Source organism: Anolis carolinensis, chromosome 5 (assembly GCF_035594765.1).
Source record: "Anolis carolinensis isolate JA03-04 chromosome 5, rAnoCar3.1.pri, whole genome shotgun sequence".
Taxonomy (NCBI): Eukaryota; Metazoa; Chordata; class Lepidosauria; order Squamata; family Dactyloidae; genus Anolis; species Anolis carolinensis.
The window spans coordinates 43823727-43844659 of NC_085845.1; the positions used below are offsets into that span (position 1 = coordinate 43823727).

Below are 20933 nucleotides of genomic sequence, written 5' to 3' on the forward strand. Positions count from 1 at the left end.
AACACAAGTTCTGCAGCCCCTCCCACAACAAAGAGTTAAAGAAAAAACTGCAAACCAATACACACATGTATCATACAGTAAACAATCTGAATTATATACACAACAAATAACTAGTGGAGCCTTGAGAAAGTTGCAATTTCCAACAATTTATACCCTATCCTTGCAAAGTAATAGAAAATTTGAAGAAAATAATAGTAAAATAAAAATAATAAATAATAGGAACACTTCTAAAAGAAAGTGGTATAGTTACCTCTTGGTGTGTAATTCGTACACCATTGTAAAAGGACATGACTGTGTAAGATCCAGCTGCTATTTTAGAAAATAACCCTTCCCCAGCACTGGAAATGAGAGATGTGTCAACATATACCCTAATAAGAGGGGACAATAATAAATAAATAAATAAATAACAGTGTTATAATTAGCACTCTTTCTTTCACACTTATATTTCTAAGACAGTTTATCATCTGAGAATCCACAAGTAAAATTCTGTTTGAAAAAATGTTAATTCTGTGATAGCAAAAAAAAAAAAACCTATCCGGGTGGATGCTCCAGCATCAACCATCACAAACACATGATCAAATATATTGATACTTCAAACTCTTGTTTAAACAAATAGTCAAATTGATGTTTCTCAAAGTTTAAGGTTTTTCATGCCAATACAAGTGTTTTAAGAAAAAACAGGTATCAATTCAATACGGAAGATAATTATCAAATTAAAGGGCGAACCTAGAAAGAAATTTATCCCTTGCGGCCATTCCAATTAACAAAGTGTTGCTAAATGGAATTCTAAAATGTGAAATACCCACTCTAAATAGTTTATTCGCAACTCTTTATGAATATGGCTGAAACAATATACAGAAAAATATTCTACCTCTCTGATTCATAAGGATCAGGAAGAAGTGCATTTGTAGAAATGCAGGATGAAGTAGATTTATCAAAACTGTATACTGGGCCTAAAAATAAACCAGTACAGGAATTAATGGACAATATTAAAAGGCAAATTTAAATTTAACTATTCAAACCAAGACAGAAAAACATCTCCTATTGCGACTTGCTATAGCAATGCATAAAGCAATGCTTACACATAATTATTTCACCCTTTATATTTTTCTTCTCAACTGTAAATAATTCCAAAGTGGTTTTTGCTACAAATATGAGCACATATTTACCTAATATAAAGAGAATGCTTAAAAGCTGGGGACTTTTGGAAGCAGGCTCTTTGCAAACATTAAACTGTAAATTCCCGAGTAGCTTTAAACAATTTTTCTACTCTTTCTCAATTAGAGCAGTACATATATTCCATATACTTCCACCCAAGAAATTTTAAGGTAAAGATATTACAGTAGAGTCTCACTTATCCAAGCTAAACGGGCCGGCAGAAGCTTGGATAAGCGAATATCTTGGATAATAATGAGGGATTAAGGAAAAGCCTATTAAACATCAAATTAGGTTATGATTTTACAAATTAAGCACCAAAACATCATGTTATACAACAAATTTGACAAAATGTAGTTCAATACGCAGTAATGTTATGTTGTAATTACTGTATTTACGAATTTAGCACCAAAATATCACGATATATTGAAAACATTGACTACAAAAATGGCTTGGATTATCCAGAAGCTTGGATAAGCGAGACTTGGATAAGTGAGATTCTACTGTATTTTAAAAGAAGTTGGCTGGGAAAAGGAGTTATACTCTCATAAGCAAGAAACTTAAAATGATAATTGAGATACCAGTATGCAAAGGAATCTTATAGAACCTTAGTGACTAACAGAGGCCCATTTATACTGCCATATAATGCAGTTTGAACCTGCATCATATGGATATAATGCAATTCTATAAATTGCATTATTTGGCAGTGTAGATGGGGCTCATGAAAATGAAGTTGGTTAGCAAAAGCTTTCATAGACTGGGGTTGCATGTACACTGTAGAACTAATGCAGTCTGACACCACTTTAATGGCTATGGCTCAATTTTATGTAATCCTGTGAGTTGTGGTTTTAGAAGTCCTTTAGTCTTATCTGGTGTCCCAGGGATTCTATAGCACTGAGCTGTGCAGTTAGTGGTGTCAAACTGCGTTTACTGTACAGTGTAGATCAGGCACGGGCAAACTTCGGCCCTCCAGGTGTTTTGGACTACAACTCCCACAATTCCTAACAAGCTACCAGCCATTAGGAATTGTGGGAGTTGTAGTCCAAAACACCTGGAGGGCCGAAGTTTGCTCATGCCTGGTGTAGATGCATCCTGTCTATTTCCTCAGATGCATGGAGGTGCATCAGATCTCTTTGCAAACAGATATTCCAAACTGACATGGTTACATATTTGCATATAATGGGATGGAACAGCAATATTCACTTGTCAGCATATTCCCTTTTAAACATCAGTTTATATATGTTTTTCTATAATTCTTAAAATTTCACATGGAAAGGACAAGCAAGACAGATATGTGAAGACTGATGAAAGATGTTGCCTTTACTAATACATTCTAAACAAGGATTTGTCCCGATAATGCCACCAGTCTTACATATGAGGTTGGTGATGAGTTACATAATGCTGGCATTCCATAGAATCATAGAGTTGGAAGAGACCTCATGGGCCATCCAGTCCAATCCCCTGCCAAGAAGCAGGTCTCAGCCAAGATGTGTGCAGTTTGTATATTGCAGGCATATTGCACCCCTTCTTCTCCATGTTCCAAATCAAAACATAAAATGAAGTGATATCACTCCACGCATTTGTTTTGTAGTATATTCTACATCCCATGAACAAATATCAAATACCATGGTCATCATGGCTGTGTAACAAATGTGATTCTGCAACTTTATTTAGGCATAAGAATTGAAATAGAGAAACAACGAAATCATATTTTGTTCAGAGTTATCTTCAAGAAGAGTAGGCACACCTGTCATGTTATGTCATGCAATACTATGTGTCAAGAGCAGACTTACTGCCAGGTAGTACTTCAAATTGTGGCTTTCCCCCTTCTACGGATATAAGAGTTGCCAACTTTGCATCTATCATTTCACCATCGATAAACTGTCCATAATAGGCTGTCTTCTTATCAGGATATACATAAGCTATTTTGTCTCCAGTCATCTCTCCTTCGTCATTAACCTCTCCAACCAGGTGACCCCCATCCTGAAAGAAAGGCAGAAGATTGGTGTGTGTGGCAACCCCATGAATTTCATAAGAGTTTTCTTAGACAAGAATACTCAGAGAAGATGGGTAAAATTAGGTTATTTCCTTATGTGTTCAGTGAAATTGGCTTGGAAAAGAAACATCGGGACACTTGAAGCCATTACCATTTTTATTTTGGATGCACAAACCAAGCACAAAACCCTTAAAGCAAGGGAGGTAGAGCTGAAAAATAACATCTATTCTTTTGTTTGATTTTTTTTGCTGCAGGATTGCTTTTGCTGCAACAAATTAACACAGGAACCTTTGGAAAATTTGTTTCCAATTTAACAGATACCAACAGCAGTTCTATTTTCTTATTTCCAATTTCCTGCAACATCAATAATTTCAACTTGTTTGCATTCTCTTATCACTTCAGTTCTACTAACCTGCTGTGCCAGGCTTTAGCACAGCAGCTTAAACCACCAGCTGCAGTAACATCTTGTCAATCGAAGGTTGACAGTTCGAAGCCCGGGTCAGGGTGAGCTCCTGGCCTTTAGCCTAGCTTCTGCCTACCTAGCAGATCGAATGCAAAATGCAAGTAGATAAACAGGGACCGCTTAAAAGTGGGGAGGTATTTAGGCACTCATAAGGAAATGCCAGAAAAATGCTGGCGATTCGATTAAGGAGGAGGTTTATGAACAAAAAGCTTTTTTGGCAGGGAGATGGAGTGACAGCAGCACCTCCCCCCCCCCCCCCGGTGGCCAGAACCAAGTACAAGCCTCCAAGATGCCGAAGATGGGAAATGCCTATATATACCTCTATCTAAGTACAATTGTCTGTCTAGTCAGTGTATAAATGGCATTGAATGTTTTTCGTATATGTATGTTCTGTGATCCGCCCTGAATCCCCTTTGCGGTGAGAACGGTGGAATATAAATACTGTAAATAAATAAATATAAAGCCCTGGATGGATCCACATCTTTTTCTACTGAAGGATACAAAACTTCCAAGCATATTACTGCCAAATACTGAGAATCAAATAAATGACCCACTGCCCTTTTGCTGCTTGATTGCCACCACCACAGAGTTCAATTTGCACAGTTGTTTTAGGGGTTTTATGTTTGATTTGTGTATCCCAAATAAAAATTGTCCAGTTTTAGGCCTATGTTTCTTTTCCAAGCTAATTTCATAAATTCATTATTGTTGCTTTATTATAAAGATTACAATAAACATTTAAGGACAGCTTAAGTGACAAGGTAACAATAATGTTATTGATGAAACTTGCTCATGTCATGTGTATAACAGGAATCCTTACATTCCTAGTTGTGGTTTCCAGAAAGTTAGCATTTAAAAAAGATTTTGAAGGAATATATAGAGGAGAGTGCAGTCTGTCTTTTTGCACTGCATGGAAAGCGAGGTTCACCTTCATTTCTGTTTTTAGAGGATATGAGAAAAGTTTAACAGCATACTTTGTTTTTTAGCTTCAGAACTGAGACATCAATTCTTGTAACAGAATGTTCTGAAGCATGTCGATGGTGACTGCAGAACCCATTCAGCATTTATTCAGGCAGAGTGTCACTAGCTTGACCGGTCTGAATGGGGCTATTCATTTCTGAAAACAAGAAGCAACTCTACTATCATGGTTCTAAATTAAAGACAGCAAAAATGGTGCTTAGTAAATATTTCACCTACATCCAAATAATACAAATTTACCAATAACATCGGCTAGAAATACTATCTAGGGTCTTTAAAGATAAAAGATTGTAAATTATAATTGCTTGCTCTCTGCAACCTTTGTATATGAGCATTACACAGTAAACATGGCAGTTTTAATAGCTTCTCTCTTTGCAATGCCACAACTTTTGTCTTCCGCTCTGCCAAATATTATCATTAAGTCTTCACTGATGTTGCCACTTCTGTGTATACATAACATTTGAACTAATAATCAATTAACTTACTGGATGGTATATCCAACAAATCCCATGGCGAATGTTATCCTTGTATTGCCCTTTGAATATCAATCGTCCATCAGGATCGTACTCCTGTGCTGGCCCATTCAGTTCGCCATCCATATAGGTGCCATGGAGAGCCCCTCCGTCTTCATAATTGTACACTCCTTGGCCTTGCAGACCATCATCAACATAATATCCTTCTAGAGTGCTGGTAAAGGTGAAGAAAGAAGGTAGTGCACAAGGAAATTTATTATTTGATCCATTTTGAAAAAAGTGTTCAAAACCTAGCTAAATGGTTTATGGACTAATCGTGAAAAAAGTCTCCCTGCTATAAAGACCTTCCTTGATTCAGAGATCTTGCAAGCTTGGCTACCATCTCAGGCCAAGAGGTGACTGACCACAGTTCCTTCTTGGCATCATTGCCAAATCTTTCTGAATCCCTCTTTGGCTTCTTTTTCATTTAAAGTTTATTGTCTTTTTGACAGACATTTAATACTTCACATTTGACTAATACTACCTCTAAATATATTGTGGATCATCTGTTTTGATTTCTTTATCAGTAGCAATGTTTTCAAAATGATTGTGTGTGCATATATCTCATATTCTGAAACCAGGAGCCCCCGATGGCGTAGTGGGTTAAAGCCTTGTAACTTGAAGGTTGGGTTGCTGACCTGAAGGCTGCCAGGTTCGAATCCAACCTGGGGAGAGCACAGATGAGTTCCCTCTATCAGCTCTACCTCCATGCGGAGACATGAGAGAAGCCTCCCACAAGGATGGTAAAAACATCAAAAAAAACAACAAAACACCTGGGCAACATCTGTTGGGGCCAAAGAAGGTCAGAGTGAAATTCCACTCCTGTTTTACTCATGGGCTTCCCACAGGTAACTGGTCAGCCACTGTACAAACAGAATGCTGGGCCAGACAAACTTTTTGTCTAATCCAGCAAAAGTCTTCATGTTTTTCCATGTTCTCTAATCTGCAAGGACAATAAAGTAGACTTCTTCACATGGGTCCAACAACTAAACTTTTAGAAAACTGGGAAAAGGAACTATCCTTTATCAACATTTACATTTGTCAAATGATTGACATTTAATCTAATTTCAGTAAAGCATGAAGAAATAAAGAAATGAGGTGGTCGAAAAACTCAAAAGGGTGCAGTGCCAAGATTTTTCAGAAGAGGTAGAGTAATTGCTGTAAACAAGATCAGAGTAATGATTGCATCACAAGCAGGATGTGGGTTATAACATGTGTTTCCTCTTTTGAGTGAATTGTAAAAACCTCAGTAAAATAAAGCTATAAAACTACTCAACGTATCATATAAACAAACAAAAGTTAAAAGAAAGAAGCAGCACACATAATATGCTTACCTTCCATCAAAGAAAAAGAACTTTCCACGGCCATTCTTTTCTCCGTGGACAAAGTTACCTTCAAATCTGTCTGTGGATGAATATGTGACTGTACAGAATCCATGTGGCATCCCATCATCATCAAGAGTTCCTTAAAAATAATTTCAAAAAGATTAGCAAGATCCATGCAATAGGTGTCAAAAGGGTCTTTACAAAAATACCTCCTTTCTGATGTAGACAAATTCGTATTACCCTTGTCAATCATGCTAGGTACTAGGCTTGCTCAAATAATTCGTTTTCCCCGTTAACCGTTATTAATTCGTTATTTTCGTTTGTTTTGAAGCAATATACGGCATTGGTTGTCCACACGTCTGGATATCGCGGTTTCGAATCGCGAGAGGCTGTTTTTCGTTATGTCGTCGTTTTTTTCGTTAGGAACAAAAAGCTTTTGCAAATCACCCAAACTCCCACCATTCAGGCCCTTTCCTTTTGCCCCTCAGCAAAAGGGGCGTCACGGGCTCAGCCAATGGGAGGGGGCGAGGGGGAAGGAGGCCGAGGAGGAGGAGGAAGACGGAGGGGGGAAATGGCCGCCGCCGCCTCGCCTCAGCTCAGGCCTGATACTCAGAGGTTTTGACGTCTGTGCGAAGCTAGGCAAGTGGGGTTTATATATCTGTGGAAGGTCCAGGGTGGGAGAAAGAACTCTTGTCTGTGGGAGGCAAGTGTGAATGTTGCAATTGGTCACCTTGATTAGCATTGAATAGCCTTGCAGCTTCAAAGCCTGGCTGCTTCCTACCTGGGGGAATCCTTTGTTGGGAGGTATTAGCTGGCCCTGATTGTTTCCTGTCTGGAATTCCCATTTTCTGGGTGTTGTTCTTTTACTGTCCTGATTTTAGCTTTTCTGTAGCTAAAAATGCATATAAAATTGATTCTATAGGGAGGATAAATGATTGGATTTCAACTCCTACAGCTTAGCTTTCTCTGCCAATAATGGTACCATATCAAACTAAACCTCCCAAGATTCTGTAGCAGTGAGCCATCTTGGATATTGTAAGGGATTTATTATTATTATTATTATTATTATTATTATTATTATTATTATTAGACCTTGCTCCCAGGAAGGTGCCTTCGCTGTGGCTCCCAACTTATCTATCTACCTTTCCACATATTCTCCACATTGTGTGTATGTGTATGTATATTATATATACATGAGCCCCGATGGCGAAGTGTGTTAAAGCACTGAGCTGCTGAACTTGCAGACCGAAAGGTCCCAGGTTCAAATCCCGGGAGCAGAGTGAGTGCCCGCTGTTAGCTCCAGCTTCTGCCAACCTAGCAGCTTGAAAACATGCCAATGTGAGTAGATCAATAGGTACCGCTGTGGCGGGAAGGTAATGGCACTCCATGTAGTCATGCCGGCCACATGACCTTGGAGGTGTCTATGGACAACACTGGCTCTTGGGCTTAGAAATGGAGATGAGCACCAACCCCCAGAGTCAGACATGACTGAACTTAACGTCAAGTGATACCTTTACCTTTACCTATATATACACACACACACACACACACACACACATTATGCAGGGACTATATATATATTATATATACACAGTATATATCACACACACACCAATTTAACAAAGTTTCAGCCACAAAAACAAAGTTTCTGAAGTAGAACAATGACTTTCACAGTAAAGACAACCCAATTTAACAGGAAATAAGACTTTCAAACCAGGAACAGATTTCTGCAATTATTAAAAATGGTTTATTATAAAAGCTATGAAAATTCGCCAAAAATCAGAGGATAAGGGAAACGTTCCAAATTTTGGTGAGCTATCAGTGTTAAATGTGTTCTACCACTGTACCAAGTTGGAAGAAGATCACTCAAAAAATGAGGGTGAGAGAGTCCTGTAAAGTCCTCTCCCTCTGTGCTGTTTTTGGGAATTGCGCATGCGCTCCGCCATTAACGAATTAATTTTGAAGATAACGAATTTTCATTAATTTCGAATTTTTTGGGGGGCCAAATTCGGAAATACCATCAGAAACGAAAAGCTGCCCCCCTCTAGTTTTGAAATGAGTTTAGAATCAAATTTTTCGTGGATCGATCAAGCCTACTAGGTACATCTGTAGGCAGCCAAAAGTCTTGTGAATGTGTATCATTTAAGACAGAGATGGGACTAAGGCGTCCCTCCAGATGTTGCAAGACTTTAGCTTCCAGCATTCCCCATTACTATCTATGCTACCTTGGGCTGCTGGGAGCTGCAGTCCAACAACACCTAAAGGACAGCACAATTCTCGTCCCTGATTTCAGCTGTATAAGTCAATACCAATCAATTGCACGCTATTTGATCTTCAGAGAGGTAAAAGCCAACACAAGTATGTTGGATCTTTGCCTCAAATTAAATGGTGTAAAGAGGGACTGTTTGGGTGGGTAAATGAAGTAATTAATACCTTTCTACAGCAAAGAAAAATTCTGATTCTGACTAATGGATGTAGTTACAAGATCACAGTTAATAAGTTCTAAATGCAGCTATAATGCATAGTTTCCAGCCTGTCTCCACTATTCTGTTTCTAGAGCACATATGGTATCCTCCCATCTTCAGAGGGTCATACATAAGATTATCTAGATTCATTGCAATTTGCCTTTAGACACTTATAGGACAGAAATGGCTTTGTTTGCTTTGATACAAAATCTTGACCAGGAGATGGGCTGAGAGGTTATATTCCTGCTGCGCCTTCTGGACCTCTCAATAGCATCTCAGTATCATCATTCTCTTGGGCTGCCTTGCTGAGATGGAACTTGGAGGAACCATTGTGCAATACTGCTGTACCCTTCAAGTAAAAGTAGCCTTTTCCATACAGGACTACTGTTTAGTGCCTTGGCTACTGGCCCAAGGAGTCTTCTGCTGGGAAAGGTTGTTTGGAATATCTGGGGGACAGAGCTATCAGTATGTAGATGATACTCAGCTCTATCTCTCTTCTTTCCTCCTCAATCCAAGGAAGCTGTTTGGCCTAAAACCCATGCCTGTCAACAATAAGGGATGGGACATGGGCAAACAAACTGAAGCGTCACCCAGATAAAATAGAATTTCAGCTGAATTTCAGATCAGGGAATAGGAATCAACCGGCATTGACTTGTGTTGTGTTCTGCATTATATTTATGATACATTCCTTCTGAAAACACATGGTTTCAATTTGAGTGTATTCCTAGACTCATTCTTGAGCCTGGATATTCATATTTTGATGGTGCCAAAGAGTGGCTAAGAGCGTATTTGCACAGTTAAATCAACTGCACCTGTTCCTAGGGACATCTGACTTAGCAACTGTGACACTTGTCTCAGTTACATCCCATTTGGATTACTATAAAGCTCTCTACATAGGTCTGTCTTTGAAGAGTTTTCAGAAACTTCAGCTGGTGCAAAGAGCAGCAGCCACGTTACTAATGTGCATTTAAAACACCTGTCTCACTGCCTTTCATTATCATTTCTTAGCCAAGTCAGACCATCACTAACATTACTAATGGGGTGGGAGTGATTAATTGGGACCAAATGAACCTCCTGCCACAGCAGTCTTATTAGCTGCTAATCTGTTTGGGGATACTGTTAAAAATGCTGATTATAAAGCCCCATATGGCCCAGGTTCCAGCTATCAGAGCAACTTTAAGATCTTTTGGGGAGATGCTTCTTTGGGTCCTATCACCTTTACAGGCATGTATAATGGAAACAGTGGGAGAGAGTGCTTCCAAACTCACTTCCTAAGACGGCCAGACTTGATTTTTTTTTTTGCTATCTTTTCACTGGTAGAGAAAGACCTTTCTATTACAGGAGATTTTTGTGAACTGATTGCCGTATAATCTTTTGCTTAATGTACGGCACAGCTGTGCTTCTGAATTACCCTTTTAAATGGTCCTAATTATATAGACAGGTTTTTTTTTTTTTTTAGGTAAGCAATGTCTACTCACGTATTTTTATTACAAGAATAAATTGTATAGGTATGATTTTGCGTGCACATACATGGTACAAAGGTAAGATGAATTTGATAAATCTAGAATGTGTTTTTTTTTTTGGGTGAAATATAAATTTATATATATATATATATATATATATATATATATATATATATACACATATATATACGTACATACAAATTGAGACATACAATCTTGATATTCCACATTTACGTTACCTGTAGTTCTCCCCGATCCCGCCACCTCCCCATTCTCGCCCATAAACTTATTCTTACATAATGTAAGGGTACAGAAATACTATATATATTTATATCCCCTCTCTCCCTCCCCCCCTCCCCCCTGAGAACAGTTTACTACTCTTTACCGTACTAATTATAGTTGTTCAATCATAAGGATAATCTTATTTAATTCCTTGTATTTGTCTTTCCCCTTTATCCTAGAGATAAGGCCCTTCCATTTTGCCTCCCAGGTCATCTTGGTTTGGCCCAACTTATAGTAGCTTTTCCTTTCGCTAATATAATCTTGAAGTAGATAATCGGCTAAATATTTATACCATGTTTTTATATCCCATTTTTTTTTATCCTTCCATCCTAGGGCAACTGAGGCTTTGATTGCATCTAACATATGTTTTATTATTTCCTCCCATTCTTTAAGTTCCCCATTGCCTTCTAATTTTTGAACAAAAAATTGTGTTTTATTCCATTCTATTTTCGTCCCCAATAGCTCTTTCATTTCCTTCTTAATTATATTATAGAATCTTTGAATTTTTTCGCATTCCCACCACATATGGGTATAGGTTCCAATTTTCCCACAATTATGCCAGCATTGTTTTGGGTGGGTTTCGGTTATATAAGCCAATTGTATAGGAGTTCTGTACCATTTTGTAAGTATCTTCAGTTGCATTTCCTTAATCTTTACATATTTTATTTTATTAATTGATTTTATCCATTTTTCTATTTCTCTCTCATTGCAATTCAAATCCTCCTTCCAGATTTCTATCAGGGTGTATTTTGTGTTATATTGTTTTTCCATGATTATTTTATATATGTATCCCATGATTCCTTTCTCCTTCTCTACTTTCCATTTTATTATTTTATCTAAGTCTGATTCTGGAGTCTCCTTATTCTTCCAATCTGTTATCTTTTTAGACAACCCTCCCCATTGTAGCCAATTGCCCTGTCCACATTTGTCTTTTATCTCCTCCCAATGTATAACTTTTCCGTCGGATTTAAGTAGGTCCTCAATCTTTGTTATTCCATAATTATATAGACAGTTTAATATTATTATAACCTTACTTTTTGCATGATATTTAGCTAATTGTGATGGAATTTTTTAAATAAAAAAATCTTGTAATCTGCCTTGAATTCTAGTCTTGGAAAAAAGGCATGGTGTAACGATTTGAGCCACAAACTGGGAGATCAGGATTCAAAATCCTACTTGGCCATGGAAACCCACTGGGTGATTTAAGCAAGTCACATTTTCTCAGAAAAAGACAAGGGCAGAATTCTTAACAAATTCTGCCAAGAAAACACTGTGATAGATTCACCTTAGGATTACCAGAAGTCAGAAATGACTTTTGATACTTGTAAAAGTAAAGGACAGCATTCTTTCACTCATCTGTGCAATCCAAGCTATAATTTCGGACATATTGAACAGCGCAACACAGTTGTACATGATGCAGTGAATGTTATTATTCCCCTCAAGTCAACTCCATCTATCCATGGCCTCAGCTAAGCAAGGTTCAATTGCCACCATTGCATCAGATTAGGAATATAAATCCTTATTACACCTTCATAAGGAAAATGAATAATTATTCTCTGCTATATATTTCTCATGTCTTCATGTGCTGTGCAGAAATTATTTTTTGAAGAATTATTTTTGTTACAAAATGTATATATTCTGTGCAGAAAATGAGTGTCTGCACAGGCAATAGTGTTTTCTGTGCAAGAAACTGTGTTTTCTTGCACAGAAGAGGTGTCATAGTGGGTTTTTCCTTTTTGTCAAAAAATCATATATATTTGTCTGTAGAATATTTCCTCTGCAATAATTCAGGGTGTTCAATAATAAACATGGCTCCCTGACTCTTGGGAAACCCATTTTTTTGCCTGGAAATGGGGAATGTATAATTGCAAAGGCTGATTCCATTCTTTTTTTCTATTGTCATACTATTCTTTCTTCTGATGTCATACTTTATCTCCAAATAGAATGATTGTTCAGTTAAAAACTGACTGTTCAGTGAAAAACTGTGAGTACTATTGTTTTCTATATTTCCTTCCCTGCATCCCATGATGTCACATATAACCCAGAAATTCAGATCTGAATTCACTTGACATTTCTAGCTTCAAGTTATTTTGATCTTGTACACAGATCTTACATCCTCCCATAATTCATTTGGAAAAATATATTTTTAAAGTAATTCCTACTTCTTTTTGTAAGGAAATATTGGGAAGAATGTTTTCTTTAGGCAAAGGTTTTCCCCTGACTTTAAGTCTGGTCATGTCTGTCTCTGGCGGTTGGTGCTCATCTCCATTTCTAAGCCAAAGAGCCAGTGTTGTCTGTAGACGCCTCCAAGGTTACGTGGCCAGCATGACTGCATTGAGCACCATTATCTCTCCTTCGGAGAGGTACTTATTGATCTATTCACATTTTCATGTTTTCGAACTGCTAGGTTGGCAGAAACTGGGGCTAATAGCAGGAGCTCACTCCACTTCCCGGATTCAAACCACCGACCTTTTGGTCAGCAAGTTCAGCAGCTCAGTGGTTTAACCTGCTGCGACAGTCGAAGCTACTATGCTTTCTTAAGTCAGGCCAAATATCTGTCCTCAGTGTTTGTGACCTAGACCAAGAGTAATGGCTCTTTTACAAATTCAGGGAACAGAGAACACTAGTACTTGGCTGATCTGAAAGCATGAGAGTGACACAAGCTATTCAAGGAAGCATAAATGTGGTAACTGTCAGTCTTCAGGCAAAGTTCACTTGCAACTTTATAGCCAGTCAGCTTGTTGAACAGAAGGTGACGTTTGTCCCACGTAAAATCTCTCTCTGCTCATCATTTGTTTTATTTTTCAGTTGGGTGTGATATGGCATGAGGCTAAGGGAATGAAGAGAGTACAGTCGGCCACACCATTCATTCTGCATTGCTGGATTCCACCATCCATGGCTTGAAAATATTTTATAAAAAGAATCCAAAATGGAAAGCTCGATTTTACCACTTATATAGAAGGGGCACCTTTTCAATATGCCGTTATATATAATGGGACTTTAGCATCCACAGATAGTCCACGATAGTCTGTTTGGTTTAGTTAGTATGAAAGCTGACTGGCACAACCTGGGGATCACAACCAGACATCTGCCCTTGCGCTTTGCTACTCTACTATTGAATATGCATGCCCAGTGTGGAATATATTTCACCACGTTAAAATAGTGGATGTGGCTGTTAATGAGACATGCTGCATTATCACAAGATGTCTACACCCCATACGGCTGGAGAAATTATACTGTTTAGCTGGCATTGCACCACCTGACATCTGCCGAGAAGCAGCCAGTAATGAAAGGACCAAGGCATTGACATCTTCAGCCCATCCTCTGTTCGGATATCACACACCAACACCTTAAATCAAGAAATAGTTTTCTAAGATCTACAGAGATACTTGCAGGAACACCTAAGCAAGCAAGAGTCCAAAAGTGGCAGGCTAAAACCCAGAATCTCAATCAGTGGCTGATGCCGGATGAGAGACTCCCTCTTGGGCACACAGAAGACGGGGCGACTTGGAGGGTGCTGAACAGACTGTGCTCTGATACACCAAGATGCAGAGCCAGCCTTAAGAAATGGGGCTACAAAGTGGAGTCTATAACATGCAAGTGTGGAGAAGAGCAGACCACAGACCACCTATTACAATGCAGTCTGAGACCTGCCACATGCACAATGGAGGACCTTCTTATAGCAACACCAGAGGCACTTCTAGTGACCAGCTACTGGTCAAAGGACATTTAGTATAATGTCAAGTTTTTAAAACTTTGTTTGTGTTTTCAAATACATTACAACTTGTACCCTCGGTTCGCTTCTGACACAATAAATAAATAAAGTTAGTGAATGGGGTTTAAGAAGTTGAATGGTTAAAGGAAATTTGAGGTGGTGTGAGCTAGGAAATAAGAGTAATAGATAATGAGACATGTTTGCATTAAATAATTTGTTATGTCCAAATTCTGTTAACAAAGTACAATTTTATATCATACAATATTGGGCTCCCAGGAGTGCTATGTTAAAAAGCCTGATTTAGTGCTTGTGGTTCCAGCAGGTAATAAATAGGAATTACAAAGTTAACAGAAGGTACACCTAAAAAGCAAAGCTCCCCTTCATATTTGTACATTGAAATTCCAGTGATGAAGTGTCATGGGACAAAAGAATTGTGTACATGTGCAAGGGAATGGATTTAATGCTGAACAGGGCAGAATACACTGTCCTGACCTGGATAGAGGCAGGTAAACCAAATAAAGTTTGCAGACTAGTGATCAGAACAATTCTACCTTGAAGTCTTCACTTAAAACATTTCAGTTTCAAATGGCTAAAGTGTCCTCATTAATGTTTATCTGAATAGTGGCACTCATATAACCATTAAGGGACACGGAATTCTATTTGCTTTTTCGCTGGCATATTTTATTTGGAAAGCCTTAGAAGGAATTTCCTAAAATATTTCTAAACTAGCACACATTGTGGAGTCCTGTGCCATTTATAGGCAACACCAGGCATGGGCAAACTTGGGCCCTCCAGGTGTTCAAACTACAGAAAGCCCAAACTACAAATCTAAGGATTCGGGAGGCTATAGTCATGTTGTGCTGCAATTGGGCAATGTGACAAAAACATAATACAAACATCTTGTTGATGATTTCCATGCTAAAAAAAAGCTAACATGCGTCACAATGCAGTTGAGCTTTGTCAAGTGAACCGTGTTAACACATACAGAAGATTTAATACTGAGTGAAAGAAACAATAGAATACAGAGCAGATTTTCAATGCAGTCATCTTATAAGAAAAGTGTACTTAATACTAGACCAAAGAGAGGTTCTGTTATTGACAATGTTAGATAGGCAACATAACAAACTCATCCACCCACTCACCCCACAAATGAAACAAGTCATACCAGTATATTATATGTTTCACCCATTTGCCACACCCCACTAAAATTGCTGATCCTTCAGTATTAAAATCCAAGCATGGAATTATTTCCACCATCAGCCTTCAAGTTCAGACATGTTTCCACCTCTTCCCACAATTTCACATTGTGACATATTTTAATATTTCTCATATAAAATATGCATCAATGCTGCTGACAGATGTTTCTGGAAGAATATCAACCATGAAAAAAAGGCAGGAAATTAAGAAACCAGGATAGGAAAGGTGGCCGCTTTAGTCATGCCTTTTTCCCTCTTTCATAATGCCCCAGATCTATAAATCAAGCAATGATAACATCATAAACCCTATACATTTCATTAAAGCCTTCCAGGTTGCTGAAGACATTTTTGACAATGCAATTATTCTGGTCCTAAGAAGCAAAGTGGCAGAGAAAGAGAGAGCCAGCAAGCATTTACAATAATCATGCTGCATAGAACAGAATAGAATCAGAGTTGGATGAGACCACAAGGGACATCCAGTCCAACCCTCTTTTGCAATGCAGGAACACATTATCAAATGGCCATCCAGACTGAACAGACCTGGACACGACATACTATTTGAGAACACAGAAATGCTGGACCACTCGAACAACCACCATGTCAGACTACACAGAGAAGCCATTGAAACCCACAAGCATGTGGACAATTTCAACAGAAAGGAGGAAACGATGAAAATGAACAAAATTGGGCTACCATTATTAAAAAAAACTCTAAAATCAAGACAGTAAATAGAGAATTACACTTAAAAAAACCCCAGAAGAATTCCAGACATAAATCAATCAGGGCCAGCTAACACCTCCCAACAGAGGATTCCCCCAGGTGGGAAGAAGCCAGACTTCGAAACTGCAGGGCCATTCAATGCTAATCAAGCTGGCCAATTGCACTATTCACACTTGCCTCAAGCAGACAAGAGTCCTTTCTCCCACCCTGGATCTTCCTCAGATATATAAACCCCATTTGCATAGTTTTCCAATATACCTCACAACCTCTGGGGATGCCTGCCATAGATGTGGGTGAAATGTCAAGAGAGAATGCTTCTGGAACATACAGCCCAGAAAACTCACAGCAACCCATCCAGACTTTGCTTCAAAACCTCCAGAGAAGGTGACTCCACCACACTCTTAACATCAGGAAGTTGTTCCTGATGTTTTGGTGTAACCTCTTTTCCTCCCACTTGAATCCATTGCTCCGGCAACAGTCTCTAGAGCAGCAGAAAAGATGCCTGCCCTCTCTTCCATGTGACATCCTTTCAAATATTTAAACATGGCTAGCTATCAGGTCCCATTTCAACTACTCTTCTCCAAGCGAAACATACAACCAGCTCCCTTAGCTGTTCCTGGAGATTTGGTAGTCTACAATCAACACTTTGTTCCCCCAAAGAAACTATGTAGCAGGCATGGGCAAACTTTGGCTCTCCAGGTATTTTGGACTTCAACTCTCACAATTCCTAACAGCTGAATTGTGAGAGTTGAAGTCCAAAACACCCAAAGAGCCAAAGTTTGCCCATGCCTGCTATATGCCAATTATGATGGAGCCAGTTGTCCAGGGGACGGCCCGGATGTTTTGATGTTTTCACCATCCTTGTGGGAGGCTTCTCTCATGTCCCTGCATGGAGCTGGAGCTAATACCTCCCAACAAAGGCTTCCCTCAGACAGGAAGCAACCAGGCTTTGAAGCTGCAGGGCTATTCCATGCTAATCAAGGTGACCAACTGCAACATTTACACCTGTCTGTTTCAGAGTTCTTTCTCCCACTCTGGACCTTCCACAGATATACAAACCTTCCTTGCATAGTTTTCCAACAGACCTCACAATCTCTGAGAATGCCTGCCATAAATGTGGGCGAAACGTCAGGAGAGTATATTTCTGGAACATGGCCATACAGCCCGGAAAACTCACAGCACCTCAGCCAATAGCTTCAGCATGTCCCCAATCATTCCAAATCCAAACCCTTCTTAGTTGTAGAGCAAAAAAGTATGTTTATTTTAATTTTTAACGTAACTTTCTCGTGTTTTATGTTGTTGGCACTATGTAGTGCCGTTTGTATGCCGCCTTGAGTCCCCCAAGGGGTTGAGAAAGGCGGGATATAAATATGGTAAATAAAATAAATAAATAAATAAATAAATAAAAAGAGTGGATCCGACTAAAAAACTAACTCTGGTCGGAAGCAAGGACCCGAGCGGGAGACACCTTCAGGCTCTCTCCAGTTTTTTGCCCGGGGAAAGGAGGAGGGAGGCTGGGCCAGCTCTATCCCCAGAGCCATGAGGCAACTTCGCCCTCCCTGGAGGCTGGGCCGGCTTTAGCCGAGTGGCCTTATTTGGGGAACGGCTTCTCCTCCTCCTCCTCCTCCTTCCCGCGCCCCTAAGCAACAACACCCAGCGCGCACGGTGTCTTCCTTCCCTGCTAAGCAAAGAGCGGCGCGTTTCTGGCTGGGTTTTGGAGGGGAAAGGGGGAGAGGAGAGGAGCCAGGCCCCATGTTTCCCCCCAGCAAACTCCCGGGGGAGGAGCTCCTCTCTGCAGCCGCCACACGAGGGGCAGGCGAAGCCCCGAAAATGCCTCCAGCGCCCCCCCCCCCCCCCCACCAACCCTCCTCCTCCTGCTGCTGCTTCCTGCAGGCCCAGTGCGTACCCTCGACGGTCTCTTCCAGCGTCTCCTCGTCACTGTCCATGGCTCTCTTGCTCTCGAGGCCGCTTCCTCGGCGAGGAGGGATGGACGCGCTTGCCTGCCTGCTTGCTGGCTTGCCTCCTCTTCTCTCCTCTCCTCCTTCAGCGCTCGGCGCTTTGTTATAACAGCGGCAGCAGCTGATCCACTGACATCACCCGGGGCCGGGGCTCAGCCCTGACTGACAGCGCCGCGCGCAGCCCCAGCAGCCCCGCTCCGTCGGCCACGAGACGCTGCCCAGTGGCTCCACCCCGCAGGGCCATCCAGCCCAACCCCCTGCCATGCGGGAAAAGCACCCCCCAAGCCCCCCTTCCAGCCTCGGTTTCAAAGCCTCCAAGGATGGAGCTGCCACACTCCCAGGCAGAGAGTTCCAGGGCTGAACATCTTTCATACAGCCAGAAAGTTCTTCCTAATCTCCAAGAGGAATCTCTTTTCCTTCCATTTGAACTCACTGCTCCCAGTCCTCCTCTCCAGAGAGAACCCTTCTCCCTTTCCCTTTTGACATCCTTTCAAATATTTAAACATGGCTATCATGTCTCCTCTCAACTTTCTCTTCTGCAGGCTAAGCAGCTCCATCTTTTTCAGTTGCTCCTCCTAGGGCTGTAGCCAAGTATGTGTTAGGTGTTCACCCCTCTGAAATGTTTAAGTTTTTTTGGGAAAAAACCTTGGTTTACTCATGAATTTTAGCTAGTTAACCAAATCCTCATGAGTGTCCACTGAAGTTTATCTATCTTGACAGTCCACTAAAGTTTATTGATGGAGCCTGATTTCTAAATTATTTGACATTAAGGAACGACTCTTCTGAAGAGGCCCGTAGCCAGGATTTTGATTGGGGGGGGGGGGGGGCTGAGTCTGAGTGAGAGAGGATCTACCCTAGCAAACCTTTTGTATTGTTATCCCAATAACCCCATGCTCTCTTCATGGTTGAAAACGATCTTCCCACACTACATGCCGTTACTGGTAGAGTAGCTAACACAGTCAAAAGGAAAATTATTGACCAATAGTAGGTTTTGTCACACAGTTCCAACACTTTAAGTACCTCAGTATCTTTCTTAATTGATGGTGTAATATTACACTACATTATGTACTCAGCCTTGATGGAATCAAGTGCTGCGTTATCTTCAAAGTATTCTGTCAGGTGTTCCATATGGTGAACTTTGTCTAGACCTGAAAACCCAGGGAGGAGAACCAAGAAACTGGTTAAAATGTCTTCATTTGACATGAACCTTTCAGTAATGTTCTGTATGATACAGGCTCTAAATTACATATTGTGCCTTTGGAGGCAGCATATTAGTAGCATAACCAACTTCATTTTAATGTAGAAGAACTGTTTGATGATAATAATAATAATAATAATAATAATAATAATAATAATAATAATAATAATAATAATATAAGCAGGGCATTGAACCAAGCCAACACTGGATCTGGACCAAACTTGGCACATAGAGCCAATGTGCCCAACAGTGCATACAGGCAGGGATTGGGGAATGATTGCCCTTTTCAAATGGTAGTTGTTGTTTACCTGGATCCAGAGAGTCCCAGAAGGCAGCCGACGGGCTCGACGCACACCACCCCCAGCCACGAGTGTGGCAAGACTTCAATGCACAGGCATGAGTAAACCTGGTTTTTTTTTAACCTGAAAAATTTCAGGGGGTGGGGGGTTGAACTCCTTACTCCCCCCCCCCCCCGCTACATGCCTGACTCTTCATGATTCACTAAAAAAGTTTCAACTCCCCCCCTCCCACCGCTGCCGAAATGTTTTTTTGGCTATGGCCCTGGTTCCTAACCTGTTGTTCGTGGACCACAAGTGGTCCCCAAGAACTAAAATATGGTCCACAGGGCCTCGCTGCTATTACACCGTTGCAACAAGAGCGACTGGTCTCATGAAATCCTCTTATAGTACCAAGGCAACGGGGATGTCCGGAGGGAAGAAGCTGACTACTCACGAAAGGCATGACAACAAGCCTCCTGACTGCTGCTTTCCCTCCTCCCTCTCCCTGAGTGGAGCTGTTCCATGTGGTGTCTGGAAGTGGGGGCACTTTGGTGTCTTCGTTTTTAGGCCTGCTCCTGGGGTTATTTGGGGTGCTGATTCAGAAATTGCATTGGATAGACCACATCAACTCTAGATTATTAAATCCAGTTTTCTGTGGGTGAGCAGATGGTGACTACTGGATGGCATATGTTCTGTTATGATTGAGCCTCATGGCTCTGTTACTGACAGACGTGGGCGTAAGACTCCTCGAGAGTCAGACACTCTCGAGGAGCGAGAGAGAAAAAGACTGCGAGACATATTTGCAGCACCGTCTGACGAAGAGTCTTTCGAGGGGTTTACGGAGAGAATGGAGGAGGGGCTGGTTAGCTCGGAGGAGGATGAGATGGATTGGACTCGGGTAAGGGAGGAATTGGGTGCCACTGGCCATGATGGGATAGAAGATGAATGGGGACCTTCAGGATTAGACCCATGGCTTAGCTGGAGGGATGGGACGGGATCCACAGCTGGAGATGCTGTTGGGCGTAGTCAGAGGTGTTCCAGCTCTGACGAGGAAAGTGATGAGGAAACGCCCGGGTTAAGGAGGACAGCTGACAGTGATGAGGATTTGTAACTGGCATAAAATGGGGCTTGGGAGCAATTGCAAATTGCGTTGGGCAAGGTAATCTGGACAAACGCTTGGGATCTGTGTGTGTGGGACGCTTTCCTGAAGACTGGTGTGTTTTCCTGTGCTG

At 40.7% G+C, this 20933-nt stretch overlaps 1 protein-coding gene across 1 annotated transcript in view; it reads right to left on the bottom strand.

Moving 5' to 3' along the window:
• The window catches only part of setd7 (SET domain containing 7, histone lysine methyltransferase), a 32270-nt gene extending 13863 nt beyond the window's left edge, over positions 1-18407 (bottom strand). Inside the window, exons 1-6 of the mRNA XM_008111879.3 lie at positions 18174-18407; positions 6436-6565; positions 5075-5276; positions 2949-3138; positions 872-953; positions 251-368 (exon numbers count right to left, since the gene is read on the bottom strand). Of these exons, the coding sequence (XP_008110086.1) occupies positions 251-368; positions 872-953; positions 2949-3138; positions 5075-5276; positions 6436-6565; positions 18174-18213 (762 nt within the window). The 5' untranslated portion in view covers positions 18214-18407. The remainder of the gene's footprint in view (positions 1-250; positions 369-871; positions 954-2948; positions 3139-5074; positions 5277-6435; positions 6566-18173) is intronic.
• Positions 18408-20933: the final 2526 nt, after the last annotated feature.